This window comes from Haliotis rufescens, unplaced genomic scaffold, assembly GCF_023055435.1.
Source record: "Haliotis rufescens isolate VD_foot unplaced genomic scaffold, xgHalRufe1.0.p SCAF_29, whole genome shotgun sequence".
In the NCBI taxonomy this organism is placed as follows: domain Eukaryota; kingdom Metazoa; phylum Mollusca; class Gastropoda; order Lepetellida; family Haliotidae; genus Haliotis; species Haliotis rufescens.
The window spans coordinates 3,205,876-3,229,683 of record NW_025963990.1 but is presented as its reverse complement, the minus strand read 5'-3'; the positions used below and the strand labels follow the sequence as shown (position 1 = coordinate 3,229,683).

The window sequence follows — 23,808 nt, the reverse complement described above, 5'->3', positions numbered from 1 at the left end:
CAGATTTAACTTGTCTTGTGTATATTTTTAGATGCAAGACATGTAAAATCAAAAATTATTTCTGAGGGATTCTTTGACGAAGAATTTGAAATCATACACGCATTCTGATTGGTTTGTCGTATTTTCGCACATAACATTCACGACAGGGGGGACGAGTCTTCTTGCAGGTTACGGAAAGGGGCGAGTGGTGACGAATGGGTCGATGTTCTGTCCCTTTATGAATTGACTTTCACTTTGTGTGGGTTCACTGGAGTATGAACCTTCATAGAGTAAGGCCCAAACTGTATGAACGTCGGAGCTTGCGACCATGTTTACACTATGTTTGGCCCTAACTCTATGAAGGGTCATACTCCCATGAGCACACACAAAATGAAGGTCAGCTCTCATAATTTTTTACATCACTATTTTTAACCTCGAATGATGAAGTTCTAAACGCAGTTTTGTTTAGTCTACGTGTAGCTAAATGTTTACACTGAAGGCCATACAACACCAACCTGTATCGCGGAATAAAGTAGTTCCTCCAAAGGAGAGGTGACGTGGGCGTATGTATGTTTACATTATTCTACAGAGACATCTTTTGCACTATGTTCAAACAAATATTATTCAAATATCATCATTAGTAGAGAAAGGCCTGTTAAGAACTACCTCAGTAGGTCAGTCATAATGACAGCGCGTCGTAATACATTTACATCAAGACGTCAAAATGGCCGACACGATCAACGTGACGGGAGAGATTTCCGAGTTGTTGATGAACATGTGGCGATTACAAGTGCTAGTCATCGTTGATCAATTTGCCTATCATTGAAAGGTGATAGTAAAGAGGTGATAACTAAACAGTAAGGTAAATTCATTGTTTGTATCTGTCTGTCTAGACACGGATCGAGTCAATAGGCCTACTATGATTGTTTAGATGTGTATTTCTACGTTTCGTTCACTAGGATATTTGTGAACGATCGTGCAGTCAAACTCTCTGAGATTTCTCAATCTATGCTAAAACGCTGAGTTCTAGATTAAAGGATCTAAATGATCAGAAAAACGCTTGTTTGTTATCGTGCTAGGGAATTCACAGGGGTTTCCCAAGGAATGTGGACGTTGTCCGTCATTTCAAGAATACAGTCTCGTAAAAAACGTATGAACGTCAAATTGTGTCGTTCATACACTTATGAACGTCAATGTCGCGACCATGAGACCTGCCTCTCGTCCAATGGAAAAGCCGTATATCGTGTAAACTTCACATTAAAATAATATAAGTGTATGAACGACACATTTTGGCGTTCACACGTTTTTCACGAGATTGTATTCTTGAAATCCCGTAAACACTGACGGACTACAGCCCTAATAGTTGGACCCTTTAATCCTTAAACTCTGTGTCTCAGCATACATTGAGAAAAGTCTGCCTTCCCGTGCACGGACACCCTCAATACCCTCCACGCTGGTGAACAGAATGAGGGTATGTACTCCCAAACTATCCACTCAGTCTGTGCCTAGATGGACAGTGAGAGTCTACAGAAACCTACAACAATCTATGAATTTACCCTCAGTATCTTTTTGAAACAGTTCTTTTAATAAATATATTGTTTTGGTAAAGTATCTGACGACAAGCGAAAGCTACGTTCGCACTCCAGTGTTCTCACACAAAGTGAAAATCAGTTCTTGATACGCGTCATCTTTGTCTATTTTGTGCAGAATTACGTCCCTTAGTCGTGTCAGGATCCTCCTGGGAAGTAGGTCCTACCCTTAATCCGTCAGCACCGTGACCGGACCTCACGAAAGAGGTAAACGTCTACAGTCTGCAACACTTGGGGCTTTCCTCCAAGATCAACCTGACCTGCCGTGATGTAACTAAAACTACTCTGCAAAACGGCAATAAACCCAACTCACTCACTCACTCACTCACTTCGGACAGAAACAAATGACCTGGTCATGTGAAGGATTGCCACAGTTGAATCTGACAACCTGGAATATATTTACAAATAGTTATTTTAACATCGACATTCCTTTTCTCCTTTAAAAAATAATGTGGTAGTGGTTTTCTCATCCGAAAAAACTTACTTTACACATATAGTCAATTATTTTCTTACTTAAACATGGCTAACAAGTAGAAATTAAAAATAATCGTGTGCTGAGTTGGTGAAAGATGGTGATGTCACTTCCGAGACGAGGCTGTGGTGATGAATGATTCCAGGGTATTTATCATGACGAATGGCAATACAATACCCTGGATTATCGAGGATGGGGTTCAGCAGAGGAAAGATTGTTTGTTGTTTAACGCAAGATTCAGCAATATTCCAGTTATATGACGGCGGTCTGTCAAGAATCGAGTCTGGAACAGACAGTCCAGTGATTGATGTCAAGAGCATTGATACACGCAATTGGGATACGATGACATGCATCAACCAAGTCAGCGAGCCTGACCACCCGATCCCGTTAGTCGCCTCTTACGACAATCATAGGTTCCTGAAGACCAATTCTAACCCGGATCCTCATAGGTCCAGCAGGTTGAATCAAATTAAATCACTGATACTAAACTGCAAGACAAACGAAAGTTTACACTTGAAAGTGTTTTTGAACAACACTACAAAGGTAAGGTCCAAAACACAACTATGATACTTGTATCAAATATATCACCGTTGAATAACCGTTTCCTGTTTGTTTCAATTTTAGCCACCACCAAATATGGTAGCACACTTTCTTTTACCCGTCAGTTTACGTCAGATATTGAGTTAAATATCAAAATCGGAGTGAGAAGGTTGGTTGGTTGGTTTGTTGTTTAACGCCGCACTCAGCAATATTACAGCTATATGACGGCGGTCTGTAAATAATCGTGTCTGGACCAGACAATCCAGTGATTAATATCATGAGCATCGATCCACGCAATTGGTATCGATGACATGCATCAACCGAGTCAGCGAGCCTGACCACCCGATCCCGTTAGTCGCCTTTTACGACAAGCATATTAGCCTTTTACGGCAAGCATGGGTTGCTTAAGACCAATTCTACCCCGGAATCTTCACGGGTCTGGAGAGTGAGAAGGGATTTCTAGCGCTGATCCAGGAACATCACGAACGATGACTATCATCGAAGGCTATCATTCCAGTTCATTAGAAATATCCCCATAGTTGATAGCCAGAGTGTCTCTGTCTGGTCAAGTCAATTTGACCCCCCAACCTAAAAAATGAATACAACCCTTCGGTGTGAGGAGATTACGCTGTGACGCTACCCATCGGCCCCTCACAACCCGAATCACATAAATAAAAAATCGGTGTTGTCTCAGAGTTCTTTTTGTATACATCTGTAGCATCTCTCAAAACCTTTAAAAGGGGGCGGTCGGGTAGCCTGGTGGTTAAAGCGTTCGCTCGTCACGCCGAAGACCCGGGTTCGATTCCCGACATGGGTACAATGTGTGAAGCCCATTTCTGGTGTCCCTCGCCGTGATATTGCTGGAATATTGCTAAAAGCGGCGTAAAATCATACTCACTCACTCACTTAAACATTTAACATTGATTCCAGACGTGTCTTTCAAGCAGAACCTCCCTGGGGTCCGGTAAATGCGTCCCACATAACAATGGACAACCACTTCAAATCTTTCAATGACAACAACATTGGCCATGGCGATTCCGTTGAAAGGGTAATGAATTATGCATCTTAATAACTAACAACTTACCAAAAGGGGACCCATAGGCAGCCTCACACCCGAGAGCACACACACAGAGAAGCTACCCGCGATCTGTACTTTACATACCAACTCTAAATCGATACCTTTTTGTGTTTCACACTGGGCCATGCCATACTTAATGAATGAGAGTCATCAGCTTGGCGTTGCGCCACACAGCCAATATCAGCCTAATGCACTGCGGTGTCTGTGTGTATATGTATCCGTTGTCAGTGCTGAGAAAAGCAAAGGATCACACTGAGAGCTTGTCATAGGGTGGAGCTGCCATCTCGCTGATTCACGTTAACATCTCGTCTCGCCGAGTCTTGAGACTGTGCGGTGCTATCACGAATTTAGGTGTCTCTTTTCACATCTTTTGGAACATCTTTTCGTCGTGTTTTCATCTTTATATAAGAACACAGTTTTCAAGGAATACATCACCTGAACGGGGTTGGTGACAAAATGTCCAAACGTCACATTTTCAATTTAAATGGGACAAAGTTTGAGTTGAGCAAGCAAGTGTTTTTTAAACTCGTGGAGTGTAAAAATGTCGCTCTCCCTGAACCGGATGTGACAAACAGTAAAGGAAAGGAATACTTTTTTGAGAGGAATGCTGGGTGTTTTGAAGCCATCTTGGAATACGCGCAACACGGGACTCTTCACATGCCTGCCACCGTGTGTCCAAATACGTTTCAACGAGAGCTGGAATTTTGGAGAGTGGACGCCAGGCTTATGGCTCCTTGCTGCTACCGGAAGTATTTGGCTTTCTTTGACGATGAACGAACCCTGAAACGATTTGAACAAAATATACCCCTGCAAGAACCAAAGGTGAAAGGTCAATCCAGCAGAGGTTGTAGAGCAAGGACGTGGGCGCTGCTTGATGACCCATCTTCGTCTGTCGGGGCAAAGGTAAGATGATGAGTTTTGCCACGCCTGTTACGCCTATTGGAGAGTAAGTGAGTGAGTGGGTTGGGGTTAACGCCGCTTTTAACAGTATTACAGTTATATCACGGCGTTTCAGCTTAATGTGGGAGGAAAGCCCGAAGTGATGCAGGTCTCAGACGTTTACCACTTCGGTGAAATCCACGAGAATAGGGATGGTGCTGACAAACCTAGAAAAATAAACGGGGCGAACCGGGGCTCGAACCAACAATCATAGGTTTCTGGCGTGCCGAAGGGACGCAACTCTGCACAGCGAATCGCGGCGCCTTAGACGACTGGGCCACCCGTGTCTCCCCCCCCCCCCCCCCCCCCCCCCCTTCCCCCTAATGGAGAAAATAAACGAGACTGATTTTTCTCTGGTGTTGGAGGGGCGGTCGGGTAGCCTAGTGGTTAAAGCGTTCGCTCGTCACGCCGACGACCCAGGCTCGATTCCCGACATGGGTACAATGTGTGAAGCCCATTTCTGGTGTCCCCCGCCGTGATATTGCTTGAATATTGCTAAAAGCGGCGTAAAACCATACTCACTCACTCTGGTGTTGGATTTAGCTACCGTGTGCTTTATTGCGATGCTATAAAATCCTATGTAGATATCGCAAGACTTTTTCGGAATAGAGACCCTTTGGGTACACGGATGGACCCGTTGTTATAGCGCTACGATTGGTTTTAGCAGAGTTGCGTCCCTTAGGTGTGTCAGAAACCTATGATTGCAGGCACGAATACCAGATTTGCCTTGATATTGTCCTTTTCCTGTCAGCATTATGTTTATGTTCGTTGTTTTAACCCAATGGTAAACCTCTAAGACATGCAGGACGCATCACTTCCGCCCTTCCTCCTGAAATACTTAAACTAGTCACACTCCCTCACTTTCACAACGCTACCTCGAAGTTCCGATTTCAAGCTGTTAAGCGTCCATTTCATTGAGGTCACGGATGGCCCAGATCCCCCTCACAAGTACTCGTTTGTTCTTTGTTCGAATCTTAGATTCATACGATTACAATCTCATTAAAATCAGATCTTTGTTCTCGCTATCGCTAAACAAAGATCTGAGGACGTCTCATTAAGGGTCACGTCAGAACGACCTTTCATCCAACCAATCAGAGCGTCGTTTACCAGATCATGAAAGTGACAGTCGGAATGTGTTTTCTAATCATGCAACCACGATTTGACACGGGGTATTCCGAACGACAGTTACGGGTTTTATGATTATATCCATACAATCTAGGCCATCTATAAGCCATTCATGAGTGTTCTTCTTATCAGTTTTAATTTTTTAAATCGAGAATACGTAAAAATTTGTTTCGAAGCGTAGTCATAAAGCTCGAGAGCGCTGCCGTCTGATTGGCTAATGTCGATTTCTTGTCAGTCATTCCATTGGTCGGTCAAAATTCGCGAAAGGTCGTTCTGACGTGACCCGTAATGGAATGACCTCAGATCTTTGTTTAGCGGTAGCGAAAACTAAGATCTGATTTTAATTAGATTGATACAATTATGACACTCGTGTTCGGAAGTATTTGCCATTTTAGACCTCCCATTTGATTTGGAACAACCTAATTTTCTTTCTAATGCTTGGGGGGTCATCTAAGGCGCCCGCGATTCGCTGTGCAGAGTTGACACCAGAAACCTATGATTGTGGGTTCGAATCCCGGTTCGCCCCGATTCTGTTCCTAGGTTTGTCCGCACCATACTCGTGCTCGTGGGTTTCACCGAAGTGGTCAACGTCTGTGACATGCATCACTTCGGGCTTTCCTCCCACAATAAACTGACACACCGTATACTGTTAACTGGAATACTGTTAAAAGCGGCGTTAACTCACTCACACACTCACTCTTGCTTATTGTATTACGTCATCACAGGCAGATGCTCTTTCCATCAATCACGATTTAGCCGCTCGAGATAAACCTTCTTAACGTCGGTGTGATATGGTGTTTATTATGGTGAAAACATTAACTCACCTTATATTTTTTTAAGGTTTACCTGGGAGTCTCAACAGCGTTCGTCTTGATATCGCTGTTCGTTTTAGCAGCAAGCACCCACCCCTGCTTCCAACGAGATCTTGACGAGAATGAATGGACTTTGGTTCTTGGAAAAGATGGCTACAACAAACACAAAGATCGATTACCTGTGCATGGACCTCCCAAACCCGTCCAAGGTCAAGTTCAAGGTCAGGCTACAGGTCAAGTTCAAGGAGGCGGTAGAACATCCCCAATTCCTGTTTCGGGGACACCGCCTCCTGACCCTACTGCCAAGTTAGACGGTGAAGAGAAGGAGGATGAACTGGATATCGATACGGCCTCAATGCACTCGCGGCAAATCTTTTTGACGTATATGGAGTACGCAACTATAGCCTTCTTCACTCTGGAAGCAATATTCAGAATCATTTTCTGTCCTAGCAAGTTACGCTTCTTCCGAAATTTTCTAAACATAATGGACCTCGTAAGTTTGGTTGCAATGTACACGACGACCACAGTTGAGAATCTCCTCCCAGAAGAGCGGTACAAGAGCTCGGTTCTGGATTACGTGGAAATTCTGCAGATTCTGCGAATTTTCCGAGTGTTCCGAATCGTTAAGGACGTGATCGGGTTCCGCGTTCTTGTTTATTCCCTGCATTCCAGCGTCCGGGAAATATTTCTTCTCCTCCTTTACCTCTCCATCGGAACAGTCCTCTTCGCCAGCGTCATGTACTTCCTGGAGAGAGAGAACATGCGCAGTATCCCTGACGCCGCTTGGTGGGTGGTCGTTACCATGACAACAGTCGGGTATGGAGATATGTCACCGATCTCGCTTCAGGGGAAGCTGCTCGGATGCCTTTGCGCCATCTGTGGGGTGATTCTAATCGCCGTCACGGTGCCAATCTTTGTGAGCAACTTCCTACTATTTTATACGTATTCAAAGGCGATCGAGGAGATTGAGGGCGGTGAGCAAGAAGGCAGTGAGTCTGTTGACGAGGCATGGGGACGCATAACTAGACAAGATGGCGTCCAGTTTAAGACACGCATGGCGGAAGCGAAAAAGGGAGTTAATACAGTGAAACCTCAAGAAACGATTATCCTGGATGATGTAAAGTTTTGATCTGATAGCTGCAACACGTTTAACTCGAAGTTAAAGCGGATTTAAGTGCAGCTTCGAGGTAAAATGGTGAATATGAACCTGCAGTCATTAGTATTTTTTTGTTCCGGCGAAAATCGTAAATGTTAAATCGACATGTATTCGACGAATGTAAGACGTCAAATTAACGATACGTGAACTAGGGAGGTGGTGAATGACAGCTGACACAAGCCCAATCAACCACTGCGCCACTGTTTGCTATGCAGAGTTGCGTCCCTTGGGTGTGCCAGCAAACTGCACGTGTGATCGTTGGTTCGATTTGGGTTCTTCCCGCATGAAGCTGATACGCTGTGATCTAACTGAAATACCGTTTTCCTGCGTTTAACCGTCCACACTCACACACTCACCCCAGTAAAACGAGCAAGTTGTCGAGGGTCGAATGTACGGTATCGGTTTCAAATCAGATTTTGTTATTGTTATTTTATTATTGAGATAGACGTGGGTACATGCGTATTTACATGTTATAACTAAATTGCAATAACCTAAATGGCTCAAGTTCAGTAAACTACGGTTATAGCGAACTCAAAGGGACTACTAATATTAGTTCGTTATAACCGTAGTTCGTTATAAGCATATATACAGCATAACTACAGCAAACAGTCGGGACCAAAAAAGTAAGTTCGTTATATCCGTCAGTTTGTTATATGCGTGTTCGTTATAACCGTAGTTTACTGTAAGTTGTTTTGGATCCAGTCACATTTGAAGCTTTAATACATAGTCAGCATCACGTCTGACACGTGGTTCCTACCCAAGCCCATATACTTCCAGTAAACAGTTATCTTTCTACAAATTTAGGCAAAAATATTTGTGTTTTATTTTATTCTATTGATATTTTTCTTTTCTAAATTATGTTTTTGGTCAAAATGAAAATAATTTCCGGTACAATCTGAGACCAATTCGAACATTAATTTGTCGATCGTTTGCTGAATAACACCGACACGGTCTTAACAAATAAAACTGTTTGTTGTCGAATTTTGTAAAGAGGTATGTTGACGTCGAACTTGGTAAAGAGGTTTGCCGACGTCGAATATTATGTAAAGAGGTCTGTTGACGTCGAATTTGGTAAAGAGGTATGCTGACGTCGAATTTGGTAAAGAGGTATGTTGACGTCGAATTTTGTGAAGAGGTATGTTGACGTCGAATTAGGTAAAGAGGTATGTTGACGTCGAATTATGTAAAGAGGTATGTTGACGTCGAACTTGGTAAAGAGGTATGCTGACGTCGAATTTTGTAAAGAGGTATGCTGACGTCGAATTTGGTAAAGAGGTATGTTGAAGTAGAATTTGGTAAAGCGGTATGTTGACGTCAAATTTGGTAGAGAGGTATGCTGACGTCGAATTTGGTGAAGATGTATGTTGACGTCGAATTTGGTAAAGATGTATGTTGACGTCGGATTTTGTGAAGAGGTATGCTGACGTCGAATTTTGTAAAGAGTCATGCTGACGTCGAATTTTGTGAAGATGTATGTTGACGTCGAATTATGTAAAGAGGTATGTTGACGTCAAACTTGGTAAAGAGGTATGCAGACGTCGAATTTTGTAAAGAGGTATGCTGACGTCGAATTTTGTAAAGAGGTATGTTGAAGTAGAAATTGGTAAAGCGGTATGTTGACGTCAAATTTGGTAGAGAGGTATGCTGACGTCGACTTTTGTGAAGATGTATGTTGACGTCGGATTTTGTGAAGAGGTATGCTGACGTCGAATTTGGTAAAGATGTATGTTGACGTCGAATTTTGTGAAGCGGTATGCTGACGTCGAATTTGGTAAAGAGGTATGTTGACGTCGAATTTTGTAAAGAGGTATGTTGACGTCGAATTTTGTGAAGAGGTATGTTGACGTCGACTTAGGTAAAGAGGTATGTTGACGTCGAATTATGTAAAGAGGTATGTTGACGTCGAACTTGGTAAAGAGGTATGCTGACGTCGAATTTTGTAAAGAGGTATGCTGACGTCGAATTTGGTAAAGAGGTATGTTGAAGTAGAATTTGGTAAAGCGGTATGTTGACGTCAAATTTGGTAGAGAGGTATGCTGACGTCGAATTTGGTGAAGATGTATGTTGACGTCGAATTTGGTAAAGATGTATGTTGACGTCGGATTTTGTGAAGAGGTATGCTGACGTCGAATTTTGTAAAGAGTCATGCTGACGTCGAATTTTGTGAAGATGTATGTTGACGTCGAATTATGTAAAGAGGTATGTTGACGTCAAACTTGGTAAAGAGGTATGCAGACGTCGAATTTTGTAAAGAGGTATGCTGACGTCGAATTTTGTAAAGAGGTATGTTGAAGTAGAAATTGGTAAAGCGGTATGTTGACGTCAAATTTGGTAGAGAGGTATGCTGACGTCGAATTTTGTGAAGATGTATGTTGACGTCGGATTTTGTGAAGAGGTATGCTGACGTCGAATTTGGTAAAGATGTATGTTGACGTCGAATTTTGTGAAGCGGTATGCTGACGTCGAATTTGGTAAAGAGGTATGTTGACGTCGAATTTTGTAAAGAGGTATGTGGACGTCGAATTTTGTAAAGAGGTCTGTTGACGTCGAATTTGGTAAAGATGTCTGTTAGCGTCAAATGTGTTAAGGAACATTTATTTGCATATTGACATCCCACTTTCACCACATGATTATTTTAATACAACAGGCATGTAATTAAGCGCGCACATGCTGAAAGTATAGATAATAGTTACATAATCGATATATCAGGCCTTCACCTATGCTGCTGAACTAACTTTACTGTTTTCTGTTGACACATCGGAGACGCCTGGTATTGACACGCACTGGGTTATCTTGATACGAAACAGAACTTAATGCATGTATGTAGCAATCCCCTGAGGGTTCTGTAATTAGCAATTACGTTTCTGTTATTGCATATTTTGCCTTAACGCTTGTTCATGTCGTGGCGGAGGATTGAAACGACCACTGTCCATGCAGGTTCTGACTCTAGCCCAGACAGTGAAACCCCGTTTATCCGGACACGTGTTAATCAGGACGCTTTGGAACGCCAATATCACGCTCCGTATTAACAGGGTTCCACCGTATTTCCATTTCAAAGTGCGAGACACCCAGTGGTTGATAGCTGGGCGATGATTCTCGCCTTCAGGGCATGATGAGGATAGACATGTAGCCAGGTCCCACAGTGGGAAAAACCCGATCTCATTACAGTAACTTAAAATTGAAAAAAAATGGCAACCATTTCAGTAAAAATGTCATTATTTGTTATTTACAAATAAAACGGTAACATCAAAGATGGAGATGAAGATGATGATGAAGTTTATCTGACCTTTTTTTTCGGAGTCTAATAAACAAGTTTCACCTCGAATCAATTATCGAAATCCAAATTGGTACACATTGCATTCCCTATTCCATTATATTCGATAAGTTTCAATCGCTATTTATAACTTTATCAGCATATCATGTTTGTTTATTTTTTTAATTGTATATGTGCCCTTTTCTGTAAATTTACGAATGTGTCTAAATATGTATTCATGTACCTTTTATACCACTGTTTTTGGCCTGGGCGTAATAAAGTTCAGTTCACTTATGTGGGGGATCGGGTGGCCACGTGGCAAAGACTCAACAACGTAATATACAGAATTGTGGGTTCGAGTCTCAAAGTATGTCCGATTATGACCCTTGATTTGTCGATGCTGCTACCACAGGCACTACATTGTTTTTGGCATCTAACCGACAGTGATATACAGTGACAGTATTGTATACACCGGGATTAAACTGAACCTCATCAGTCTCTTTACAGATGCGTCTAAATAAGATGCGTAAGTCGTGTTCGGCATTGAGATTAGTTTTGTTTTTGTTTATGCAACTAAGTTGCTGAAATTAAAGCCATTGTTGTATAGTTTAGGGATTGTTTTGTGTACAGTAAAACTTGATAAATTGAAATATCATCTGGTATGTTGTCTTTATAAGCTGGTATGTTGTGTTTATCAGCTGGTATGTTGTCTTTAACAGCTGGTATTTTGTCTTTATCAGCTGGTATGTTGTGTTTATCAGCTGGTATGTTGTCTTTAACAGCTGGTATTTTGTCTTTATCAGCTGGTATGTTGTCTTTATCAGCTGGTATGTTGTCTTTAAAAGCTGGTATGTTGTCTTTATCAGCTGGTATGGTGTCTTTAACAGCTGGTATGATGGCTTTATCAGCTGGTGTGTTGTCTTCATGTTGTTTTTATCAGCTGGTATGATTGCTTTAACAGCTGGTATTTTGTGTTTAAAAGCTGGTATGTTGTCTTTATCAGCTGGTATGGTGTCTTTAACAGCTGGTATGATGGCTTTATCAGCTCGTGTGTTGTCTTCATGTTGTTTTTATCAGCTGGTATGATTGCTTTAACAGCTGGTATTTTGTGTTTAAAAGCTGGTATGTTGTCTTTATCAGCTGGTATGGTGTCTTTAACAGCTGGTATGATGGCTTTATCAGCTGGTGTGTTGTCTTCATGTTGTTTTTATCAGCTGGTCTGCTGGCTTTAACAGCTGGTATGTTGGCTTTAACAGCTGGTATGCTAGCTATAACAGCTGGTATGTTGTATTTATGTTATCAGTATCAGCTGGTATGTTGTCTTTATCAGCTGGTATGTTGGCTTTATCAGCTGGTATGTTGGCTTTAACAGCTGGCGTGTTGTTTTTTATCAGCTGGTATGTTGGCTTTAACAGCTGGTGTTTTGTTTTTTATCAGCTGGTATGTTGGCTTTAACAGCTGGTATGTTGTCTTCATGTTATCATTATCAACTGGTATGTTGTGTTTATCAGCTGGTATGTTGTCTTTAACAGCTGGTATGTTGTTTTTATCAGCTGGTGTGTGTCATGTTGGCTTTAACAGCTAGTATGTTGGCTTTATGAGCTGGTATGTTGTCTTTATCAGCTGGTATTTTGGCTAGAGCTACTGTGCATTCATCAAGTTAATGACTGAAATTATGAACAGTTGCTTCAGTTGTATATTTCTCATTTCTAAGAGTGAGAGTGAGTGTGAATTTTGTTTTACACCGCTCTGAGTAATATTCCCAGCACCGCGGAGAACACAAGAAATCGTCTTCACACATTCTACCCATGTGGAGAATCAAACCCGGGCTTTCAGTGTGACGGGCGAACACTTTAACCACGGGGCTACCCCATCGTTCCAGTTCATTTGAAGGGTTACCACAGTTTATAACCAGGAGAATCTCTCTGGTCAGGTCAATTTTACCCGAAAACTCAAGAAAATTAATGTAATGCACCATGTGTTTTGTAGGATCAGGTACAGGACAGGATTTTTAAGGGATATTATTTTATAATAATTAATGAGTGAAATGCACAAGGTTGTGTTAGGTTGATACAAAGTTTCATAGTCAACAGTTTTAAGGAAGGAACATATTTATTGTGCACTGCTTTATTCAATGACGCGCGGAATTTATTTTTGTAACATGTTCTCTATGTTTAAATAAAATGTGGCCTCCCCTACGTGTTGTCTTGTTTATAAGATCCGCGAAGATCCGGTTTAGAATAGGTCTTCAGCATCACATGCTTGTCTTGAGAGGCGAATCGGGTGGTCAGACTCGCTGACTCGCTGACTCGCTGACTCGCTGACTCGCTGTTGGTGTATGTCATCGTATCCTATTGCGTAGGTCGATGTTCATGATGTCAGTCACTGGATTGTATGGTCCCGACTCGATTATTTACAGATCGCCGAAATATAGCTGGAATATTGCTGAGTGCTTTGTTAAAGAACAAAGTTTCGAACGACAATAAACAAAGCACGAGCCACATCTCCGAATGAATTGCCTGTAACTGCCGTCGGTTTAGTCCTACAAAGGAGCTGTGTTGCCGATCTATCGATCTATCGATCTGATATTATCTGTGTTAGCTCACGTACAAAAGAGTGAGTGAGTGAGTGAGATAGGTTTACATCCCATTTTCACAACATTATTGAGGTCAGCTCAATGACGGAGGCACGCTCAGCGTCTCCGGGTATAGGGTATAGTGTTCTCAGAATCCATTTCGAAAGACTACGTAGACTGATGCAGTCCTTTCATTGTAATAACATTTAAATAAGGTCTCAAATTAATTCAAACAGGCTAGGCAGCAAAATGCAACATCAAAATATATCTGTGACATTGCTTCAAGAAAATAAGAAAATAAATTCGTTTGTTTCGAGAGGTTTTCTTACATTCGTAACACACCAAGGGCGAGGAAAGGTGTATCTCGGAATTGTTTAAATTATTTATTAAATTCATATTAGATACCGGCAGTGGATCCATACCTGAATAATTCCCATTTGTGTTGGGATTTATGCATAGGTTTGTTTCATGGTTCCAACATCCAGTTAAGTCTTCTGAGATCGAATGACGTCGTTGTATGTGAATGAAGTGTGTATTAATCTTCCCCCAATGACTCAAGTACACAATGCGCGTGGCCTCAGTTTCCTTCCCCTTGGTGAAATAACATATACATCATATATATACATCACGATTTTTTATTATGTTTATATCAAATATCAAAACAAATATGTCAGTAAAGCAGAGTCAGAACCACTGCGCTTCTTGAATATGCATTATGAAATGCCGGGTAAAAGGAAGCATACACTTGAAAATTGGATTTGACAAAAAAAATTACAAACGTTTTTGAAACGTTATTAGGCTGAAACAGTCGCCGAAACACTGCATACTTAAGGTACAAATCGCAACTGTGCTCCCCGTATCCAATACATCTCCATCGAACAACCATTTCACACTTTCGCCATCTTGGATCGAAAACGAGGCTTGGAGAGCATAGCTCCATCCAGTGTGAGTCGCATCAGCTGATAGGGAACAGAGTGCATGTTGTGCATTTCACTGATGGACAGTGTATCTAATACAGAAGATATTTCACATTTAATCCTGATGTCCAACTAAAATATGCATGTAATACACTGGAATTCGCATTTTGCTGTGAATCGAAAGGTGCAATTCGAGATACGTATTTCCGAAATAGATTGTTTTATCATAACCTCGTCGGCACATGGGTACTTTAATTTTCCTTCAAACATCACTGATTTAACCGATTATAGACGATTAGGATTGCACCATGTACGACAAAAGTAATAATGTGGGAAATCTTTAAAATAAATTGAAATGAAACTTAATAAATAAATTAATAAATATAAATATTGCATGTAATAGAAGAATTGAACCAAAAATCAACTTCTTGAACACCCTGACCTAATCCTATATGATGATAGGGAGTTGTATACCAAGAGGAGGTTACTGATACAATTGTCCTGAATAGTATGAACATGACTTGATCAGATATGGGTACAGATAAAATAACAAAAGATGAAAAGGAATCAACTTTAATTGGTAATCAAACCAAGATAAAATAAATGTTCCGGTATAAATTATGTAGATGGAATGAGACAAAATAACAAAAATAAACTAATCAGCATATATCAATCACTGTAAAGAGGTTAAAATATGTGATGTGTCATTTATAACATCAAATTAAAAGCCAAATATAAGTTTGCTGTTCCTTTTTAGTCATAGCATGACAATGATTAATTATTTGTTTGATTTCCGAATGACAATAGAAACCAAGTCAGTAGATTAATTAAAGAATTAAGGTTGCAATCTCGGTCTGTAGATAGATTTGGTTACACTTCAGTTCAGAGTGACAAGAATAAATTTAACTTGTCTTCTTTAAAACTTTTGTACATATACTCTTTCTTTGACACTGATCATGAAACCACTGGCTACCAAACTATTCATACTCCAAATCTACTGAACACAATTACATAAGTGTTGTGGAATATAAAAATAAATTTGGCAACCTGCAGGATAAGAGTTATTGAAACAGGTTTTCAAATGTACCAGTGAGTGTGGCTGGTCTAAATAATGAAGTTCATGCGGATAAATGTATGATTTGATAATACTTATAACCAAACAAAAATATCAAAGTAATCTATTCATAAATTTTTTTAAATAAATATACAAATATATATTTACAGTCTATTTTCAGTCAATCTTGAAAACTGGATAATGTAAATATTACATTGTTTATGAATCATCCAAAACTGATTATATATACCAAATCATACATGTAGATTATCATGTGTCATCATGAGAAAATCTGAGTTTCGAAGGAAGTATTCATATTTAACATCAACCCACCATGAGTCTGATAAATATTTGCCATGTTGTTGAGTGAGTGAATAAGGCTTTTCACTTCCTCGTCCTTTTTAAGTGAAATGTGACAGAAAGCACATTTGTTGATTGAGTGAATAAGGCTTTTCACTTCCTCGTCCTATTTAAGTGAAATGTGACAGGAAGCACATTTGTTGATTGAGTGAATAAGGCGTTTCACTTCCTCGTCCTATTTAAGTGAAATGTGACAGGAAGCAAATTGTAACCAGTGTGTTACTATCAGCAGAAGGCTCCTCAAGACATCCATCAACAGATACTTCATTGTGTTGACTCTCTGGACTCCAAGCCTGAAATAAATAATTCAATAATATTGTAATAATATTTCTACTTCTGTGATTTTTTTTATAACAATGCATATTCACCTTCTCTCAAAATATTACTTATTCAGAAACAACATTCTTCTGAAATAGAAATTTTTTAGGAAAATTAATCACAGTGAAATATACATTACACGCTACTTTAGAACAATCTTGAAGGTATCAATTCATCTGATATGTCTAAAACAGTATATTCTGTGCAAACACAATAGATGCATCAATTTAATGACAGAGTGTACTACAGTTCTTTATATCTATGCCACACAGAAATTCACTCTTCTTTTAATTAAACAGGTTTTGATATTTGTGTTATGTATTTAATCATGAAATACTTTTTTTAGTCGGACCATGCTGAAAACATACTTTCGCTAGACTGAAATATATAAGATTATTAAAATCAGGTGAAATATCACGTTTTGTCACATCTCCAGTCAGTCTGCCTCATTGACACTATGGTTTTCTGAGTAAGGTCATTACATTACAAAGAAAATATAAATTGATATTTTGACTTGTGGCTGTGCCACTCATGAAAATATTAACTTTGTCAGATCAATAGATGAGATAAATTCATGCTATCGTCGTTATTTGGCAAGGAAAACAAATTCCCTCCATGTATTTATACATTTATATATTTCTCGTTTTGATTGAATTATCAAAATGATCAAAATGATCACACCACTTGACTTGATTAAAATAAACTACAGTTCTAAAGATTGTTAACAATAGCAAAATATTACATCTTAACAGTATACTTATTACACACTTACACAGTAAGCACAACTAGTATCTAATATATAAATAATATGGTTAAAAATAAATAATACATTGCTTGCACAAAAGAAATTATTTTGTTCTAAAAGTTTCAAAATATGTTTGTGTTCATAAAACCAGATGGATTTCACAATTTAACAAAGGGAATAAATGAGTTATGATTGCAATACCGATGGGATTTACACAACATTTATAAAAATAATTCTGTTTATAGTAATCTCACTCTCAATTTATGAATGTGCAACATTTGAAAAAAATTATAACTGTTATGGTACAGTGTTTCAATATTGCTTGTTTTTTGTTGTTGTTGTTTTTGGATTATTTGAGGTATTATTTACATGTTATTATTATATAATGGAAATTAATGATGGTCTAGAATTACAATTTTTGCCCTTTCACAGATCAATATGTTATGGATGTCAGCTAAGCACGTCTGCCACGAGAGCTGGAGGAAAAATATTAAAGTAGAAATATATGGTTAGCAATTAACAACAACAATGAAGATGTACTTACTGTAAACTTCAACTTTGGCATCGCGGAGGAATGTTTTTGGTTGCCATAGTAATAACAATTATATTCTGGCAAGGCTCTTGAAAAACAATTGCACGTCATGCTGGGGGGGGGGGGGGGGGGGGGGGGGGGGCGATAGGGTCGCACTATTGACTCCACATTGTCTTGCTTCACGTTGTTCGTCGTCTTCTGTACCTGATCAAAAATATAAATGTTTATGACAACACTCGATGAGTGCAATGACGTCAGGCGGTGGTGTTGATCCCTCGGCGTCACGTAGTTTGATTTTCTCAATTATCTTTTTGGTTCAAACAATAACAGTCTGTAAAGTGTACACTAAATAAATAGAAACAATATTCAGGGCTATCGACCTACATATGATCGTATCATCGAGTACGTGATTGAATGCTGTTGAAAGCCGCAGTTCGAACTATTCCTGCTATAAAGGGGTTTTGGAATGTGTCAAATATTGGCAGTCTCTTTTCAATATGCAGGAATCCCGTTTACCCAGACAATGTTACAATACGTTGCGCTTGTACAATGATCAAGGCCACGTAAATTGGGTAACAAAACTTTTTATTTTTAAATTTTAAATATTTTTAAACATGTTACGTCAACGGTTAAAAGACAACTTTTTCAGGTTTGGCATATTGAAATATCTGAAAGCCCCCAAATGGTTTATCATGCACAATTTAAAACATCCATTTTATGTGAGAGTAGTATTACTGTGAATAAATTCAGAACCAGATTGACTCGTTTTCGACTTAGTTCTCACAATTAAGAAATTGAACGTGGACGACATTATAATATTCCTCGTGAATTTAGAAAATGTAAAGTTTGTAACTTAAACCATATCGAAAATGAATATCACTTTTTGTTAATTTGTCCAGCTTATTCTTAGACAAAGTTACATAGAATCTAAATTTTACATCTTTCCAAATATTCTGAGGTTTAATACACCACTGTCATCGCAAGACCCTATTATCAATATGAATACTTGTATATCAACTTTAGCAAACCACAAGATGAGATAAACATTTCATTTGACCAAAAGATACAAGTCTTATTCATATTATATTTTCTGTACTTGTTTTATGCCAATGCTGTAAGAACACAAATACTTCAACATTAATAATATGCAATTATGTTAAAACTGCTTTTGTTAAAAAGCAAAGAAATGAATTATATCTTATACTGTTTGCACCTAAATTGTATTTCGTCTGTACAAGAAGGCCCGTGGCCTACAAGTACTGAATTAAGTGAAGAATATAGGGGGTCAATTGGTAGTGAGTGAGTGAGTTGGGTTTAACGCCGCTTTTAACAGTATTCCAGTTATATCACGGCGTGTCAGCTTAATGTGGGAGGAAAGCCCGAAGTGATGCAGGTCTCAGACGTTTACCACTTCGGTGAAACCCACGAGCATGGGTACGGTGCTGACAAACCTAGAAACATAATCGGGGCGAACCGGGATTCGAACCCACAATCATAGGTTTCTGGCGTGGCCAAGAGACGCAACTCTGCACAGCGAATCGCGGCGCCTTAGACGATTTGGGCCACCCGTGTCCCCCGGGTCAATTGATAGGCACGACGTGAGTGAGTGAGTGAATGTCGTTTTAAGAATTTACAATCATGTATAACAACATCCACACCACTGAAACTCCGTCTGCACTGCATTATCCCACAATCGATTAATCCGGGGGCGTACCCATTTCATTCTCAACTCCCTGGAGAATATACGTCGATATGTGAAGCTTTATAAGGGAGAATGTTTTGTCAGTAAAGCAGGAAGTTTGTGATTAGAGTACACACGACTATACATCACGTAGGGATGTTCTCACTGTGCCGGTGTCCCGGTATAAACTCTCCCCCGTACAAATTCTCCCCCCGGAGATTTTATACCGGTTCAGATTCTCCCCTGGAGAATCTGTTCTGAAATAACATCTCCCCCGGGCGGATATATTTCGCGCCCCCGTCAGTATAAAGTCTCCCCCCTGATTATTCGGTTTGTTGCAATGTCTTTCAGTACTATATTCTTTAAATAGAAATCTTTAATGTAAGGAGGGTTACTTTAAAATATAGATTATGAAATATGGTCATGATGAATTGATATTTCAGCATATTTTATTTGGTAACTGTACATTCTATCCTAAAATAAATATAAGACATAATCATACCAAACAAATTTGAATGAAATGACTTAATGTAACAAATACATTTACGGTTACTGTTGTAACTGAATTCAGAAATCTTATTAATCCTCGCAAACATTCGGTTTTAACACTAACTACGTAAAAACTGTCAACATATCCACGCGCCACCGCCAGCCTGTATTGAACATCATCAACCGGCATCGTCAAAGCAAAGTGTACATGTAATTGTCACAATCGGGCTGGCGGTGAATCTTAATGAAGAACGCCTTATTAAAAAGACACCGAAACTGATTTGCATAACTGATGACCACAACATATTGCAAAATATCAAAATAGTAAAAATGATACAGTATAACCTCATACTGAAGAGAATACAAGAACAACACAGAGAAGTAAAATAGCACGTCATATAGAAATGAGATAAAGTAATCTGATAAGGGATTCATACGTTATATACAACTTAAAAAAAATATTATTATGAAAAAACACCCGAGAAGAAATATACCCCGCAAAATCAATAAAAATAAAAATCAACAAATAAAAAACAACAACCTACACACACAAGTTACTAAATGTATATTTAGATAAATATAACCCAGAAAAAATAAAGGAGAGAAAAAAAAATATATAATACAATACAATAAACAAATAAACATTAAAACCTAGAGGAATATGAAAAGCCAATGTGTAATGCTAAAGCACGAAGACACGATCAACTGTACCAACATTACAATGTTCCCCGATATGCATGCTTTACCTTGGTTACATACGGGTGATCTAAGTCTTTTTGTTGTCTGTATACATTTTTTTTATATACCAGTTTGAGTCTACATGTGAACACAATCGATGGTTGGAATGTTAGTCTAAGAACAAAACATGAACTAATTCTCAAGAACTCTGATGTATAAAGTTACCTTCATCTTTGATGTATTTTCAATCTTTATTCAGCACTGAAGAGGCCACAGGCCTATAGTACGAAACATTAAGTTTATGAATAATCAGCATTGATTTTGACGCCATAAAAGTATTCATAAAGTATCAGGGGTCATTTCAACTTGCAAAATGATTGACATAGTCCTTTGTAGAGCGAGGATTGGGCTGTTTTCCCAATCATGTCAAATTGTCCACTGTCGCCTTAGGCTCGGCTGCAGTGACCTAAATGCTGATAAGTTTAGACGACATGCATCAGACATACCAGACTGCACTTGTGGGTATCACTTTGAAGACGCAATTCACTTTTTCTATACCTTTAAAAAAACCGATAATATCAGAAACACTAATATGTATTTCTACACAAATGGGTATGATTTAAAAACGATATTACATGGCAATAGTTTAGTTAGCAGTTCTACAAACATGACTATTCTTAAATCAGTTCACGATTTCATTGTCAAAAGCAAACGATTCGAGTAGCTTAATGTTATGCATGTAGTAACGGAAAACTGCTATATCTTATTTCACAGACACCACTTGTATTGGCTTCATATATTTCATTTGTGCATTTAGTATGTTTATGTTTAGCACTATCTTACATATAATCTTATATATAACCAGCTGTTGTAAAGTTATTACCTGGAGAGGTATTTACATAAGCAAGTTTTGCTTGTTTACCGATCCAGATTTCTTTTGAAATAAATATATGTTTAAACCACTTTTAGGCAACTGTTGAACTGCATGGCAAGTATTTATAAAACGACCGGGGGAGGAAATATTCTGGGGGGAGATTTTATTTCGTAGGGTGGGGGAGAGTTTATTTCGAGAGGGGCGGAACTGTACCGGTATAAATTCGCCGGGGGGGGGGGGGGGGGGGGGGGGGGAATTTTATTCTGGGGGCGAATATATTTCGTGACACCGGCAGCTATTGTTTGGGGTAATTTAGCTAATCTACCCTTTAACGATAGAAGGATTAAAATGGGGATTATCGTGCCGGCAAGTTCTGGTTCAATGGAAAAGGAGCACTAGACACAATTCATGAATTTCTTAAATTTATTGATTTCAGACATACAATAATTTACAACCCAACAAGATGGGATACGGACTCTCCGTACTCTATTACAGATTGTGACCTTGGTAACCAAGGCTCTGACCACCTTGAGAATTTGGAAATAACTGAACATTCACTTGGACATTTGCCATTATGGAATGAAGCAGTGATGTACTTCTTGATGTTCTCACTCATTTATACATGTTTGATTTAAAGAAATCACTCAAATATATTAATTTTTCACAATTACATACGACACGTTGAATCATATCACCAAAGTTCTTCCTTGAACAAATTTCGTGAACACTTTTCAGCATAGCTAATTAGTTTTGGTTTGGTTTGTTTTTTAACTCCGCACTCAGCAATATTCCAGCTATATGACGGCGGTCTGTAAATAATCGAGTCTGGACCAGACAATCCAGTGATTAATATCATGAGCATCGATCCACGCAATTGGGATTGATGACATGAATCAACCAAGTCAGCGAGCCTGACCACCCGATCCCGTTTGTCACCTTTTACGACAAGCATAGTCGCCTTTTACAGCAAGCATGGGTTGCTGAAGACCTGTTCTACCCCGGAATCTTCACGGGTCCATAGCTAATTAGTACCTGGCTGGTGCCGGCAGTTCAACAAGGCATGACGGCTAATCCGGATTAACTTGATTAATCTTAAATAATCCGAATTAATCTGCCGGCACAGTGGGAACAAACCGTCTCGTATCTCGGACATCGAGAGCTGAATGAATGAGGTCACATGTGAGGCCTAGATATTCAATGGCTACCACTGTAAAAAAGAGTTTCCTTACTACATAATTGTTCTTCATATATTTTCACAAAGCTGCGGGGTGGTTGCTGAAATCATAAGATGGTATACTCTCGAAATTGTATCATTCAAATCGCTCGACTAAATGATAATTGTGAGTGAGTGAGTGAGGTTTTACGCCGAAGACCCGGGTTCGATTTCCGACATGGGTGCAATGTGTGAAGCCCATTTCTGGTGTTCCCCATCGTGATATTGCTGGAATATTGCTAAAGGCGGCGTAAAACCACTCACTCACTCACTCACTCACTCACTCACTCACTCACTCACTCACTCACTCACTCACTCACTCACTCACTCACTCACTCACTCACTCACTCACTCACTCACTCACTCACTCACTCACTCACTCACTCACTCACTCACTCACTCACTCACTCACTCACTCACTCACTCACTCACTCACTCACTCACTCACTCACTCACTCACTCACTCACTCACTCACTCACTCACTCACTCACTCACTCACTCACTCACTCACTCACTCACTCACTCACTCACTCACTCACTCACTCACTCACTCACTCACTCACTCACTCACTCACTCACTCACTCACTCACTCACTCACTCACTCACTCACTCACTCACTCACTCACTCACTCACTCACTCACTCACTCACTCACTCACTCACTCACTCACTCACTCACTCACTCACTCACTCACTCACTCACTCACTCACTCACTCACTCACTCACTCACTCACTCACTCACTCACTCACTCACTCACTCACTCACTCACTCACTCATCTTTATCTCTGGGCCGTACAGAACGTGGTCAATCAGGACAGCCCTGTTTGCCGGTGACGTTGTGCATGCAAGTCGTGTGAGAGTTGTGACATGACATCCCGACTGTCTGGCAACATAAGTTGCAGAGTCACGACCTGTAACAATCCAAGGGCCATTAATCTTTAATTAGGCGGCAGGCCAGGCATCGCTGACTTCAACTGTAGTTGAGCTGGTGTTTCACATCAACCTTTGTAAAGGCGTGAGTGAGTATGGTTTTACGCCGCTTTTAGCTATATTCCAGCAATATCCCCAGAAATAGGCTCCACACATTGTACCCATGTCGGGAATCGAACCCAGGTGTTCGTCGTGACGAGCGAACGCTTTAACCACTAGGCTATCGAGGTAGAGGTGTAGTCATATGGTTAAAGTGGTCGCTCACGAAAGACGCGGCAATTCGGCGTTACGGGGTCCGATGGTCGTGGGTTCGAATCCACGAGTCATGCTGAAGACCTGGGTTTGATTCCCCACACATGTACAATGTTTGAATCCTATTCGTGTCGTCTCTAGACATGACGGGGTGGTCGGGTAGCCTAGTGGTTAAAGCGTTCGCTCGTCACGCTGAAGATCCGGGTTCGATTCCCGACATGGGTACAATGTGTGAAGCTCATTT

At 39.9% G+C, this 23,808-nt stretch overlaps 1 protein-coding gene across 2 annotated transcripts; it reads left to right on the top strand.

Moving 5' to 3' along the window:
* The first annotated feature begins 3,821 nt into the window (after positions 1 to 3,821).
* On the top strand, positions 3,822 to 13,141 carry LOC124144406 (potassium voltage-gated channel subfamily C member 4-like). 2 transcript variants are annotated; one of them, XR_007223058.1, is made up of 3 exons: positions 3,822 to 4,561; positions 6,563 to 8,683; positions 8,742 to 13,141. XR_007223058.1 is itself a non-coding variant. In XM_046513773.2 (2 exons), exons 1-2 carry the CDS (start codon positions 4,115 to 4,117, stop codon positions 7,661 to 7,663), a joined length of 1,548 nt encoding a protein of 515 aa, XP_046369729.2. In that variant the 5' UTR covers positions 3,822 to 4,114; the 3' UTR covers positions 7,664 to 13,141. The 2 variants fall into 2 exon arrangements, 1 of the variants encoding a protein (XP_046369729.2); XM_046513773.2 differs by having other exon boundaries at positions 6,563 to 13,141.
* The last annotated feature ends 10,667 nt before the right edge of the window (positions 13,142 to 23,808 follow it).

Bases quoted from the DNA above. Each gene is read 5' to 3' on its own strand.
- LOC124144406 (XM_046513773.2), top strand. From the start codon at position 4,115: ATGTCCAAACGTCACATTTTCAATTTAAATGGGACAAAGTTTGAGTTG. The intron at 4,562-6,562 runs GTAAGATGATGA...TATTTTTTTAAG, and splicing joins CTTCGTCTGTCGGGGCAAAG to GTTTACCTGGGAGTCTCAAC.